General features: G+C 31.3%; 1 protein-coding gene across 1 annotated transcript; it reads right to left on the bottom strand.

The window, feature by feature from the left end:
- Window positions 1-2,084: 2,084 nt before the first annotated feature.
- Window positions 2,085-14,472, bottom strand: ArfGAP3 (ADP-ribosylation factor GTPase activating protein 3). The gene is made up of 10 exons (XM_088272270.1): window positions 14,374-14,472; window positions 14,023-14,214; window positions 12,169-12,300; window positions 11,775-11,933; window positions 9,692-9,853; window positions 8,548-8,936; window positions 7,409-7,593; window positions 5,391-5,574; window positions 4,158-4,219; window positions 2,085-3,448 (listed from the first exon to the last, which is right to left on the bottom strand). Exons 1-10 carry the CDS (start codon window positions 14,455-14,457, stop codon window positions 3,297-3,299), a joined length of 1,701 nt encoding a protein of 566 aa, XP_088128396.1. The 5' UTR covers window positions 14,458-14,472; the 3' UTR covers window positions 2,085-3,296.
- Window positions 14,473-15,672: the final 1,200 nt, after the last annotated feature.

The following is a 15,672-nucleotide window of genomic DNA, read 5'->3' on the forward strand; positions in this document are numbered from 1 at the left end:
GTGGCGTAGTTGGTTAGACACTCGACTACGAAACTGGCGTCGCGGGTTCGATTCCCGCTAAGTGCAAAATAAATTCAAGAAAGGTTTATTTTCAATACGTCTGGGTATTTGTGATGTATTTTTTCATATTTACCTTCCCTATCCTTACTATCCTACCTGCAGACAAGCCTCTAATAGAGGTTTTGCGGGTTATCCTTAAAGAAAAAAAATTAAGACACGGAGGGAATCAGTATCATTTCTATGTTGTGAGTGGTGGACGTGTTCCGAGTGACCAGTGACAGTTACGTACTTACCCTTACCTACCTATTTTCGCAGTATATTTTCCAACCTTTTTATTCCAGAATACATTTTTTTTTAGTCCATCAAAATTCAATGTTTCCATTTTTTTGTTGGTATTCTTTTCTTGTCCACCTCCATAGTGTAGTGGTTAGGCGCCAGGGTACCATGCTGGAGGTCCCGGGTTCGATTCCCAAGAGGGTCAAAATAAATATTAGATTTTTCAGTCTAATATTTAATTAATATGACCCTGGACTGGTGAAGCGGAAGGCTGATCACCCTTCCTACGTTTATAGAACGATCAAGATAACACTGCTTCTATATGATGCAGTGCCCTATGCACCATTGGGTGCGGATAAGGGTTAGAAGAAGAATAATTCTTTTCTATTTGTTTGCAATTTAGTATTTACCTTTTTGATTTAAATATAAATTAACAAAAAAAAACATTTCATTGTCTATTCATTTATTTTAAGCATAAATAAAATATATGAAATTATGTCGACCGGGCGTGATGTACTGACACGTCCCAGTGAAAGAGTTGACGCCCGTTGTATGTTACGTAATTAAAAAGTGAACTCCCCGGTTAACAGGTTAAAGAGATACTTCTTTTAACAAGGACATTTTATTACTGTATATAGCAAAACTACAAATTTGTTACCAATTGTTATACAAAATGAATATATAGCACTAACAAAATACCATATAAAAGAAATGAATCAATAATTCTAATGAAATTGTGATAATTCCCAAAGATGCTCTGCCCTTCACCGCCATTTTATTATATAATATATACAAAAATTTAGTAAATAATGATAACCTTTTTTAGTTTGTTTTTAAATATACTTTTTATTAATTTACTCTTGAGATAATAATGGAATATGTATTTTGAATTGAAAATTAATAATAAAATAAATTTTTAAACAACGTTTCGTTCTATACTGACCAAAACCATTTTTTTCTAAATATATATATAATATTTACTCCACTGTCTGCAATAGCCCAATAACTCAAAAACATGTTAGCAAATTTTAGTAATATAAAGATTTGAAAATTGATTATTTAAATAAAATGGTTTTCCAGTAAAATAACGACGCATTATTTTTAAATGCCTTTGCAATGAAATACGTATGGTGTTTATATGATAAAGATGACATCATTTATGGTGAAAACGCTACAAATTACCAACTCAAAAACAATATTGTGATTCTAAAAAGAAATGTTGATTTTTAAGGAATTGATTTTTTACATTTAAAAAATTGATATGTAAAATATTATAAATACTATGATTCAGCAAGAATAAAGGCAAGTTTATATTTATTTATTATAAATGCAGATAAATTTTTTTTTAAGACATATTTTTAATTAATTAAAACAGATCTGCAGAAAACCCAAAAATAAGTTATTAATAACTAAAATGCAACTTTGTTATATCACTACAAATATTTTATTATAACTTAATTATAATGTCTACCAGTTTCGAAGCTAACCGCTTCTTTACCAAGACTGATTAATTAGGTATTAATCAGACTTGATAAAGAAGCGGTTAGCTTCGAAACCAGTAGACATTATAATTAAGTTATAATAAAAATTTTATAGTGATTTTAAAACAAAGTTACTTTTTAATTATAAAATGGAAAATCACAAAGTTAGTGCTTCAAATATAAATTATTAGTTATTTATACAAAAAACGGTTTGTCCAAACTTAAATTTATGACTCCTCATTTAATAAAAATTTATAAAACTTTTTTTAAAAAGAGTTTTACGGCAATTATCATAATGATTTGAATTTTAAAATGCGTAAATAAAACTCTCTCCACAGATAAATTAGTTCAAACAAACTTTCTGGAGGAGAGGTAGAGCACTAATATTTCTATGAACTGTTGAAGGAAGAAGAAATTAATCTAACAAAAAATTTAACTCCTAACCCAACAAAATAAAATCTGCATTGGTGTAACATTTCAAAAGTCAATGTGCGGAATTTAAAAGATGTAGATATTTGTTTAAAAATTTATTCTTGTCCATAAATAAACAGTTACGTATATTTTATGTTAAATACTTTCCTAAAAAATATTTTTCTGCAGATTTGATAGTATTCGTCAAAGATAATGTACAAGATATAAGCTTCAACTTTTTGAAGTTGTAAAGTTGTAAAGCAAAGAAAATATAGTGTTGGGTATTTCTATAAATAATTATATCTACTATTCAAGGCATATCGAACCGTAATAAAGTTGTTTTTTAAAATCCTTTTGGTTAGCAGCAGAATAAATCTGGCAATTTCTGTAACTCAAATCATGAATAATTTTTTTTTAAAGATTATCTTTGCCAGTGCTTCCCAATTAGTTTTTCCTGCGTAACACTTCAAAGACCTCAAACTTGCGTACCCCTTATTGCAGGAACCACAGTGCTCGGTGCATTAACCTGATCAAATAAAAATATATCATCATTCATTGATTTGTGATTTTATATATGAATTTTTTTATTTAAATTTTAATTCATAAATATGTACCAATATATTTTTTTAAATCTATTGGTACCGGTTTTGATCATAATTTTCAAACACCGCACACGGTATATGAAAATAATGCTAAATTTTTTAAAACATATATCACAATAGATTTAAAGAAATAGAGGTATATACTAGGTAAAATTTAAATTAAAGAAATATTTCAGCAAATGTTGTTTGCGTGATTATTTTTTACTGATTAAATTATCTTAGTCAAGAGATTGCCGCACATACTCCCGGGTGTACGTGTATCAGTAATTGGGAAACACTGATCTACGGAATAACCACAGTCCCCCTTAATTTACATAGGATGATGAATGTTGCTAAAAAATACATGATCTGATTTTGTTGATGAAATGCGTATGATTTTATGTGTATGATGTTTTTTTAAAGAAGTATATTGTTAACTCTATTACAATACCAATGGTCACTAATATCATCTATGTATCACTGTGTAATATTTATATATGGAAGCAGTGACTCGCGGCTAGCATCGTTTGGGTTTGTAGAACATCCATCAGTATCCGTATCTGTCCTGGATGGAGGATAGAACGCCGTTGGTCAGAGAGGAAAGCTTTCCCGCCACTTTAGTGACTCCCTGTCGGACACTTTCCTTCACGTCTTCCAGGTCTGGTGGAACAAACTGTCTGCTGGCACTGGGGTTGTTTCCTGCACCAAATAAAAAACAATTAGCCTTTGATTTGAAAAAAATAACCTGATTAAGCATGGTGCAATTGTCATACTGTTGCAATAATTTTAAATGCCTAATTCAACTCAAAATTTATTTTAACACATGATCATTGTCAAATCGCAGCTAACTTTACTGGAAAAAATGTGCTTTTATATATTCTATTATTTATTGATTCGGCATTAACTTTGTGGAATGACATGATTATTTTACTTAAATTAAACACTTGAATAATCCACTGAATTGAGTTTTATTTTTATTTACGACTAGTTTCGAAAACGACAATTGTTTTCATCTTCAATTTTATTATTCAAGTGTTTAATTTAATTAAAATATTTATAAATTCTAGTTATTCCTTATTTTATCAAATGTTTGTTTCAAACACCTATTTTGCCATGCTTTGATCTGAATTATTTGAATACATCCGTGAGTTTTCATGTTTATATTAACTTGTACTTTACACTAATTGAAAATAACAATCAAAATGCGTCGATACATCATGAAAAAGGTCTTTATTTCAAATATCATTTTAAATGTTTTTTGCTGGTACTGATAAAAAAAGTACATAATGTTTTCCCTATTTAGGTGATTTTGAAACAAAGTTATTTAATAATTATTTTTAATAAGTAAAAAAATAATAAATAAAAGAGTTGGTGCTTCAAATATGGATATTATTATTTTTAAACTTACTTTGCTGTCTGTCGTTAGTGCCAAAATAATCTGAGGAGGATATGCTTCTGCTGCCTTGGAATCTGAAGAGAAAAAAAATATATGTAAGAAAAGTGTAGAGTTTATTATAAATATATAATAAAAAATAAATAAAACCCTTATCCGCACCCCAATGGCGCATAGGGCACTGTGTCATATTAACGTATTGTTATCTTGATCGTTTACACATGAAGGAAAGGTGATCAGCCCTCCGCTTCATGTACCAGTCCATGGTAATATTGAATAAATATTACAGTGAAAAAATCACTTATATTTATTTTACCCCCCTTGGGAATCGAGCCCGGGACCTCCAGAACGGTAGCCGAGCGTGCTGACCATTACACTACGGAGGCGGACAATAGTTTATAGTAAATATTTATATATTTTATTATTTAATTGGAATTGCCAACTGCCAAGTCTCGGCATTATAGGTTTGTTTGTAGGTAGGAATGAAAGCATAGGGAAGGAACTTGAGATACCAGTTCGCATTAGGGAGCCAACAAGAAGCCTGATTGATAAGATGATATGATTTATTTAAACTTATATTATTTTTTGACATCTCATCAAAGATGAAGAAGAATATGGAAGTCTGGGCATTTACAGGGCTGACGCGGTCGTCATAGACTGGTTTAAGTGATCACTTTACACACGTGTAAAATTCACCAATTCTACCTGTTATTGACAACCACACTACTCAAATTCTTAAAAGTTCTATATATGTATATGTATATATATATATATATATGTATATATATATATATATATATATATATATATATATATATATATATATATATATATATATATATATATATATATATATATATATATATATATGAACCAATTTAGAAACCTTATTCTTGAATCACTAGAACTTCACTAGAGACATCTATTGGTGAGATGTAAAGAAACTTTTTACTAAGCAGAAACTCTTATATTAGTATGTGAGGTCCGAATCCTGGATTATAATCACACACATGAGAAACGCCAGAAAATACCGTTTTCATTTTTATTATTTAAGCTTATAATTTGACCAGATAATTTATTTACAACATTTTGAGTGTGTCCAAATACTTGCTCACAAAGTCAGGATTATCTCCTGTAATTGGAGATAATCCAGATTTTGTGAAAAAGTATTTGGACACACTCAAAGTGTTGGAAATATTTTAACTTATTTTATATTTGTATTTCATTTCTAGGCTTTGCGGTTCTCACCTGTTGAGATTAGCGTCTCTTTCGAACTTATTAGAGGAGTCATCCCCGAAGAACTGGTCGGAGCTGATGGCCTTGGCGCCCCCGAACTTCTTCACGGCTGTCTCGTCAGTCGAGGTGTCGTTGGATCCGGACAATCTGGAGGACCGGTTGCCACTGCCGTACGATGAGTTGGTAGAGCTCGCACCTGCAGAAGTGTTATATTGATAAAATCATTACAAAAAGTATCCTCTAGCACAAGCCTGGCCAACCCAAATAGCATCTCGGGCCGCATCGATGACTTAAAATTTTCTCAAGGGCCGCATACAGACATTGGATTTTTTTTTATAACAACGAATTTCATACATATTGATTTTTTGTAAGTACATACATATTATGTATAATTTGAATGCGGAGGTAATCAGAAAGTACAATAAGGGTGATTGCGAAGAAAGAAAACATTACTACGAACAGAAGTGAGTAGAAAACATCCAACAATGAATGTATTGGTATATGTAGCAAAAAACATTTTGAAAATTTTTAACAATCAATATTATTAATTAGGACACATATCAAACAATAATAACATTTTTATTTAAATAAAAACCAATTTATAAATGACCACTCAGTTTGAGATTTGAGTTTTTCTTCGCTTACTTAATTTTTCTAAATCTATTTCAATAGTTGAAGTTGCACACTTTAAATGGTTTTTGAGATTTTTTGAGATTGCGTTAAATTGGCAATGCTGAAGAGCGTGCGAACGGATATTTTTCACTGATTATATAACAACATGCATGACTTGGCTCATAGAATACTTGAGGGCATAAATTTTGTTGATGCATCAAACCGTGTATCACAAATATCACTGGTTTAAAAATATATTCTTCATACCTGGTCACGGGCCGCACGTAAGGGCGTCGCGGGTTGGCCACCCGTGCTCTAGCACATAACTATGATACCCTCTTCACCCACAACGAAGGGTTAATTGGCCCCACGAGTGAATAATAAATATGGAAGTAGAATACTTCTATACATAGTTCAGAACATTTTTAGTTTGTTGCCAGCTGAGATAGGAGGGTAAACAAAAATATGGACCAAAGGCAAAAATAAAGGAATTGGTATAAACACATTTTTTTGTTTTTTGTGTGTACATTATGTTAATATGTACATTGTTTGCGTGAAATTATTAAAAGCGTCTTTTACATATTACATTGGTAGAGAGCAAGTGATGCTTATAACCATTCTATTTGCTTTCTTTTGGCAAAGCGCGAGAGACACCAAAAAACATTGTACAGATCAGAATTGGGTTTGCGGTTACTTGTAATTAGTATACTAAGAGTCGGGCGGCAGACTGTCTGAGTATAATTAGGGTCGGGGTTGGTGAAAAAACCGCTAGACAACAATGTGTTAAGTAAGAAGCATTTGAATTTTTAGATTCTAAATCACACGATATAAAATGTATGCATAATATATTACATTTGTATTTTTAATAATTTGTTATAAAACACGTGAAATCTGGATTTCCAGATTTGTGAACAAGTATTTGGACTCACTCAAAATGTTGTAAATAAATTATCTGGTCAAATTATAAGCTAAAATAATAAAAATGAAAATGATATTTTCTGGCGTTTCTCATGTATGTGATTATAATCCAGGATTCGGACCTCACATACTGATATAAGAGTTTCTGCTCAATAAAAAGCTTCTTTTCATCTCACCAATAGATGTCTCTAGTGAAGTTCTAATGATTCAATAACAATGTTTCTGAATTGGTTCATATATATAGAACTTCCAAGAATTTGAGTAGTGTGGTTGTCAATAATGGGTAAAATTGGTGAATGTTACACGTGTGTAAAGTGATCACTTAAACCAGCCTATGACAGTCGTCAGCCCCGTAAATGCCCAGACTTCCGTATTCTTCTTCATCTTTGATGAGATGTCAAAAAACAAAAGGTGAAATTCAAATCATAAAAATACTCATAACTGGATCGTTTGCAAAACATTGCTATTTGACAGGTCAGTATAAGATGGTGTCAACTCACCGTATCCTTTAGACGGTTTGGGAGTTGGAACCTCGCTGTCAAACATCCCTCTGACGGGCTGCGAGGACTCCGTCTCTATGATCTCCCAGTTACCAGTGGAACTGCTGGTGACGTTATTTCCTCTTTCTCTGGAGCTGCTGCCGCCTTCGAAATACAGCGAATCTAAGCCTTTATTTGATGGTTCACTGAAAAAGAAAATATATTGATGACATTGAATCTTTTTCGATTGATTGATAAAAAAAATAAAATGTCATAAATCAAAAGTTGTCAATTTTCAGTTGTGCATGTTTTTGGAATGCCCAGAAAATGTACTACATCCCAGCAAAAGAGGCATATTTTTAACTTAATATTTACCCGCTACAGGGCAGAAAGTGTTGTTTTTGCATTTTGAAGAAAGGGTTTTGTTTAATTTTTTTTTTAATTTACTAAATATTTTTCAAATGGAGAAAAAACCTTCAAGTTTTACAATCAAGAAGATCTGTTGCATAGTAAAAAGTTCAATAAGTGGCTTAGTATTTATTTTTAATAGATTGTATTATATTTTTAAACTTTAAAAACGTTCTCCTGAAAAATCAAGTTTTATATATATGACGTTGTTGAAAGGAGTGAGCAATATATAAAGGGAATTTCTTAACATATAGTAACAGGAATAAAGAAGTCTTGGCACTCGCTGGCCAAAAAATAAATTAAATAATTCGGAAAGAATACACAGTGGAACTCCTCATAACAATCATTATTCATTACAGAATCTTACTCGTTAAACGAAATATTTTTTGTTTTGACTGACCCAAAAGTCCCGGCTCACAAGTTAATGTTGCGAAAAAGGGACTTTCTTGTTTATTGCCCTTTCTCTATAACTCGTTATGCAAAATTTCACTTGTTAAGGGAGCAACTTATTAACTTTTTTTGACACTCGTTATGCGAATTACTTGTTATGCGAGGTTCCACTGTATTAACCAAGTATAACTAATATTAAATATTATTAAAATATACCTTGATATCATAATACTGACTTTTTTTAATACTTAAAATTTAAACTATTTTTCACGGGGTGACTAAAACGTCTTTCATATTTCAATGCGTCTTTTATATTTTAAATATATATCGCTTATTATAAAGAAATTTTTAAAATATATTACCTGTACATCGTGAATCCTGAGGAAAAATTGGAAAACTCATCATAGTCATCGAAGCTACTCTTCGGCTTTGGCGCTTCGGAAGAGTCCTGGTGGATAACCTGCATGTCTCCCAGCGCGGAATGTGAAATCCCGGCGCTTTTGGTGTTTTTGGATGAAGTAATAGCCATGCCGAGCCTCTCCAGCTCCTTGCCCTTCTTCTGATCGGCCGTGGTGAGCTGGTGATAGGCCAGCCGCATGGACGCGACCGCGGCTTCCTCATCCACTTTGGACACGGTGTGATTCTTTTCCGCACTCTCCACTCGGAGCTTGTCGGCCAAGGCGGCCTGCTCTATTTCGTCAAAATTTGCTTTCACCTTTGTGGCGCCGAAACCGCCTTTCTTGGCCCCGAGCTAAAAAGTAAAAAACTAAATCAAGAATCTGAATTGGAAGATTTAACAATGAAACAGTCTTAGCTGCTTTTGTCCCTCATCTGCAGCCGATGGTGCACAGAACACTACATTATACATATCCAAGTCGAAAGGCATCGATCCAATGTAGTGACCGATTCGACGTACTTGTGTATATTTGTCAATTTGTATAAAGGCAGCAACAATAGTGTTTTAAAAACACCGATGGAATAAATATTATATATTTATATAGGATCACTCATACATAACCAAATTCATTCCTTATTTGGAATCAAGTATAATCTCAATTAGCAGTAGTTTATTTCACATATTGCACTTAATATAAAATGGATAAATCAAATTCAAAAAGTTCATTATTTGATCAGTATTTTGTATTAAGTTTCATTCATTTTTAAAAATAAACTAAAACATATTTTCTTATATTTACATTTTATTGTTGATACAATATTTTTATTTATTGTTAATAAGATATTTTCTGGGTAATTCCATGTTAACTTGATGCTATGACCATTACAATGAGCAAAGATAACACGGGATTACCCAGAATATATATTTTATTACATCTAAACCTATTACAATTCAAAAGTGTCACATGGTTAATAATTTTAAAAAGTTTTTTCTATAAATTTAAATATTCGTTCTGAAACTTACCAGAGAGTAAGAAAATGTTACATAAAAGAATGGCAACATACCTCAGAACAGAAATTAGAATAAAGTAATAATATTTATCAACCTACCCCAGTTTTCTTAGGCTGCACTCTCCTCACTCCAATAGATGGCTTTCTATTTTCATCACGAACCAGTGTGGAGTCGGTAAGCTGATCAACTTTTGGACCGAGGTTCAATGCGCCATTTTGAGTGTTGCTATCAACGATAGGTTTTGAAACTGATGCCAAATTCTACAAAAATACAAAGCAAAATGTTACATAAATGGCAATGGTATAAAGTTAGACATTTATTGACAATGCAGTAAAACTTTGTTATCAAATAAACTACATATATAGTAAAAAAAAAAATTAACATACTAAAACATTATTTAATAGCTACAGATAGTGATAAGAAAATGGAATAATAATCATAATACTGCAAAAGGGTAATTAAATTTTAACTATTTCCCAAGAAGCGATTATGAATTATTGAAATGAAGATACCCAATAAAAATATTACGTTACATTACAACATTTACAAATTCCATGAATAATAAATGTTATGTAGGAACTTGATATAGGAAATCGAAACAAAATTTAATTTCTTTAATGTTTTTTTCATGATACTTTGTGACACATTTTATAAACATTATAAATAAAACTCAAACTTTTTTTTATCCACTTTTATTTTTGGCAATTTATTCCAACCGATTTTGACAAATTTTTGAAACCGGTTGGAAAAAAGTACCAAAAATAAAGTATAGGTCTTATTTTACAAACATTTTAATTTAATCAAAATATTTTTTTAACTTTTTATATATATGGAATAAGGCTGACGAAAGTAAACTTTTTGATTTATTGAATTAAATTCTTCAATTCGCATGATGTTTATATCGATTTTTTTAATTATTTTTTTTTAAACGAATACTATAATCTATAGATGAATATAAGGAATTAATAAAAACTTATATAAAGTTGATAAATGTTAAAAAAAATACTGTATATGTACAAGTACAATATTGGATTATTAGAAAATACAAAACATGGGCAAAAAGAAATCCACACAAAAACAATAAATCCACATACATTTGCACAAAGTATGATGACTACAGAATGAGGTAATGTGTAGTTGGCTGACTCAAAAAATGCTCTAAAAACTAAAAATTAAGTTCAGTATTGTGTTTAAGAACATATATGTTACAAAAGTAACAAAAAAATCATCTAGTATATTGGTAGGCATATTGACAAAAGGTGATGTCTTCAAACCAACCAAACATTAAATTGAGTAACCCAATTCAAAACAAAATTTTAATTAAATGCACATTAGATTTTAATTTTATTAGCAGTAAGCAAAAAACTTGCCACCGTGGTCTAGAATGGATTATTTGTGAAATTAAAATGGAATCTACAAAAACTAAGTAGTCTGGTAGAAGCTGTCGACCCAAGTCACTAATTGAAATAATTTAACCTTCGTTTACTTGAGGGACATAATGAAAGTCTGTGGCCCACAGACAATGCACTGTCAGGTAGATGATTACAAAAGAGAATATTGTCTATTACCATTGAATTTGGTACACTTCTGCTGTAGTTTCAAATTTGGATTCATTTCTTCTACAGTAATACCATTTATAATTTTAGTCCTGCAGATAAGGAGGCAGTAACAAACAAGTTCCAGACAACATCCATATGCAGAATGCGGACAAGCCACTGCAGGTGCAGTTCTCACTTGTTTAGAATACATGTCCGGGATACTGCCTTGTGTGAATGTCGTCTTGAAGACGAGGATCTACATCACATTTTCTTTGGGTGCCCGTTAAATGACGGCTACCCTTCCTTTCAGACCTCTCCAGCATTAAACATTCCATTTCCCACTAACATCTCGACCTTATTAACCTCTCCTTACAAACTTATATATATTATAATTTCTCAAAATTAATTGCATAAATTTGTAAAGGTGTATGATAAATGTAAAATAACTCACTAAACAAACTAACATTACTAATAAAACTAATGCCACTAACAGGAATTCTATCATTTTAAATTCAAATGTAAAAAGTGTAAATAAAAAATAACTCGACACTGCCATTTTAAAAAGAAGAATCAGTAGGCAGCATCTTTATTTTATCTGTGGTTTTATAAAATGAATGTAGCACAAAAACCCAGGGGTACTTACCTGTTGGGGACTGTCGATGTTATTAGTATTCCTTACGAGTGATTGGTTAGTTTCAAAAGGCACAAATAAATCTTGCTGATTAGTGTGCTCTTCGAAGAAATCTACCTCTTTTTTCTCTTCCTTGGCAATGTGGTGATCCTGGTGGGTGTCAATGAAAACCTAAAACACGAAGACAACAACTTATTTTAGTGATAATATTTTTTGTAACAAATATTTGTGATTTTCTATTTTATAACCCACAATATATCTTTGTTATAAAATCACCATATATCTTATTTTAATTTATTTGCTTGGGAATTATACAGCTTGTACATAAAAAATAGTTAGATTGACGATTATAAAAGCCAATCAAATAATTCTGACAGATCGATTGTAATGAAGTAGTAGTACCAACCTGAGTGCCATGCAACTTCATAGCATTACTAGACAAGGAAGACAGTTTGTCCTTATAGAGTTGGGCAACTCTCGAGCTGTACTTCTGGCGGGCGTCATCTGTCACCAAATTGTGTTGACGGAAGAACTGAGCCTGCAAATTACAACTAGTTAAAGATAACTTTCTCAAGCCGTGTATCCACGATATTAGCGAACATGTATCATCTTGCGTATCTGCAATTTTTTAGGACAACAAATTGTGTTTGGTTAACCCTCCCTTTCCTCTATAAATATTATAAATACAAGGTTAAGATTTTAGATATTTCTTCAATATTATATTTGCGCATTGATTTAAAAATAATATAAAAAATAATCTGTATTTATCGGGTACATTGGAGGTGTATTGTGAACATCGGAAACAAATTCATGTATAAACAGCGCCTCGACCTTGGATCTCGACGATACGTGGAGTGTGCGGGAAGCGTGACATTATATTCGCATCTTACTCTTGCATACTTCACGGTGGAAATGCGAGGAGTGCAGCCACTACCAATACTAGCGGCAAGCGGCAGTAGCTCTCGGGCTTGCAACGAGAGTGGGTCTATGCCCGTTCCGTGAGCGTTGCCAGATTTTTTTTTTTTCAGCAAATAAATCTCAATAATTGTAATTATTTACTTCAATTATAATTAATTAAGGGGATTAGCTATGAATGTTCTTGTTTTTCCAATCTTAAAAATTTCTAATTTTTTTTGTGTACTGACTACACTGGAACACGCATTTTTATTTTCCCCCCATCGATGGCTTTCACCGTGTTAAAAATATCAAAAATTTATAAATTTTACATTTGAATGCTAGAACTATTGTTTCATAAATGCAGGTTACGCTTGAAACAATATTTAATTTTTATTTTGTGAATTTTATATGAAACGTTATTTGTTTAGTTATTTTTTTTTTTACTTATTACTGAATTCATTTTAATATGATCTAGGGGTAATCAGACACAATTTATAAAAAAATCTCATTCAATGACATTTTGAACACAACAACAATATATGGCTTCCAGTATATAAAAAGCATGACATGTCACAAAATATTACTCCGTCATAAATTTACTGACTGAAAGAATAAGTTCCATCAATTTATTCGGCAGTCATTTTGCGGAAATATCCATCCATCTTAAATTAAATACCACTGTTTCTTAAAATCTATTGCGACATATGTTTCAATGCCTTCAATATCGTACGGTGTTTGATGATGATCTATCACTGCCTGTCAAAAAAAGGCCACTTGTGATTCCTAATAAAAATTAACAAAACTTATTCTTAACACATTGACTGCCAAATTAGATGAAAAAAAACATGATTTGGGCCACAACTATAAACATAACGCATACAAACAAGAAGGTTATATTTAATTTTTTTGTTAATGAATGTGTTTTGATGAAATACAAAGCAATAAAAATGTAATGATAATCTGTCCGGGGTGCCACACAGAAAGTGCATACATTCACATTACATGGCAAAGGTGAAGCGTATCCAATTCACAGAATGTAAAGTCCAATCCATAATTGGAGTTATATTTAACTCACGTAACCTCTTGACCAAACACAGCGTGAAAAACATATTCAACATATTTCCGAATGAATTTATGACTGCTTATAACTAAACATTTAAAAAGTAAGCAATTTTTCATCATTATTCTTTTATTGCCGTTTTATTAAGAAACAGCACTCGCTTATCTGATGTAGAATTATCACAATGCCAAACTGTGCCAGTCGTTAATTGTCGTTATCCTTGAAATTTGGCGATATGTTTTAAACAAACAGTTGTTGACAAGATAAATCAGCGAAATCGTTGATCAGTCGGAGGAGACTTACGGCATTTGCATTCCCACCGAGTTGCATGTTCCTGATTTGACACCATGTCCAATTTGTGTCAAGTTGAGTGGATCGGACGAATGTCAAATGAACGCCAAGACTTCGATGTACTGCTGAACAATCTATGCATATGAAAACCCCATAAGTCACAGACGACCATGTTGGGTTTTTCGCGCCGCAGTCGAAGCATGCCTGTATAAAAAATACAATGATTACTCCAGATATGTACATTCGAGAACTCCGTCATCACACACGTTAATATACAAATTTAGAAGTACAAATGTAATAATTTTATTTTAAAACCATAATAAGAAACAATCAATTTGCAAAATTAGGTTGTATTTAGCTTACTTTATTCGCAGGAACTGCTCGTAATCTAGTAAATATTGATTCAATTTCGCCCTTCGTTGGGCAAGAGTCAGCCATTTTTGACATGTTGTCACTAACGTCATACGTCATAGCTTGTATTGCCATTACGTGTACATAAAGGCTAATTAATACTTTCATATACCTACGTGTTATTTTTTTACGGAGTCCTACCTAGTTTTTTTTACCTCGTGGATGTCAGATTAGTTTTGCTTACACGATGCAAATGTTTAAAGTGTAATGCTGATTAAATGTACCTAATCGTAATGTTTTAAATGTATGGAGGCATTCTTTTGTCTTTTTTTATTTTTAAGCCATTTAACTTTTTTTTAAACTCAACAAATACTCATCCTTAACTTTTACTTCCTACCCTCATTCATTTAAATTTGTATTTCTCGTGAATTATTGTCGTTCTCGTACCCTTTGTGCTAAAAATATATACCAACGAAATTCGACTGATTATGACAAACTCGTATAATATAATATACATATATTTTTTTTACAATCTTTACTCTAAAAATGTACATTATTTTTTAATTGGAAAACAGCAAATTCCACATACAAAAGATTTGGGATAAGTGAGTTTAAGTTTTTAAATATGTAATCCAATATCCAATTACGAGAACAACTGAACCAAAAAGTCATTGAAAGCAAATAAAATTTAATTCATTTCAGAACCAGATAAACAAATGAAATATAATAAAATAGTTGAAATATTTATTTAATGCTAACAGTTTAAAATAGTGTAAAATCATAAAAATACTATTTTACGTTCTTTATTCATATTAGTAAAAATATATTTATCATATATTACAGAACGAGCAATGGTTGTATAATTCCTTTAATTCATTGCTTTCATGTTCATATGAATAATGAGCATCTTTTATTTTTTAGTTTTCTTCTTGTGTAACAATAAAAAAATTAACTTCATTTATATCAACAAAAAAAACATTTATAAAAGGTATAGGTGGCGGAAAACCAAATTTTAAAAATTTATTTGCTCAAACCCCATCACATAAGTGTACCTAAACGTTTTAAATTTTTCCTGATCTGTCTGTGTGTCAGTGTCTTTTTTGCTTAAATTTGATACTGAAAATATTTTTTCTGTATTCGCAAAATTCATCTTGCAGTTTTTTTCTCGCAGTCGCAATATTTTTTTTAAATGTGAAATAAAATAAAAGGCTTTCCAAATATTATCATTTATGTATAAAAAATATTTGTTTGTGTTAAAAATCAATTGATTTGAACTTTATTTACTACCCCGCCTGACCCTTCATATACATT

Source organism: Brachycentrus maculatus, unplaced genomic scaffold (assembly GCF_059751285.1).
Source record: "Brachycentrus maculatus isolate JH-2025_06_01 unplaced genomic scaffold, ASM5975128v1 h1tg000491l, whole genome shotgun sequence".
In the NCBI taxonomy this organism is placed as follows: domain Eukaryota; kingdom Metazoa; phylum Arthropoda; class Insecta; order Trichoptera; family Brachycentridae; genus Brachycentrus; species Brachycentrus maculatus.

What these genes read in the sequence shown, in the direction of transcription:
- ArfGAP3 (XM_088272270.1), bottom strand. Translation starts at nt 14,457, where the DNA reads ATGTCAAAAATGGCTGACTCTTGCCCAACGAAGGGCGAAATTGAATCA. An exon ending in CAAACCGTCTAAAGGATACG is followed by an intron (nt 5,575 to 7,408) that starts GTGAGTTGACAC and finishes ACACTTCTGCAG; the next exon opens with GTGCGAGCTCTACCAACTCA. An exon ending in CACTAACGACAGACAGCAAA is followed by an intron (nt 3,449 to 4,157) that starts GTAAGTTTAAAA and finishes TATTTGGTGCAG; the next exon opens with GAAACAACCCCAGTGCCAGC.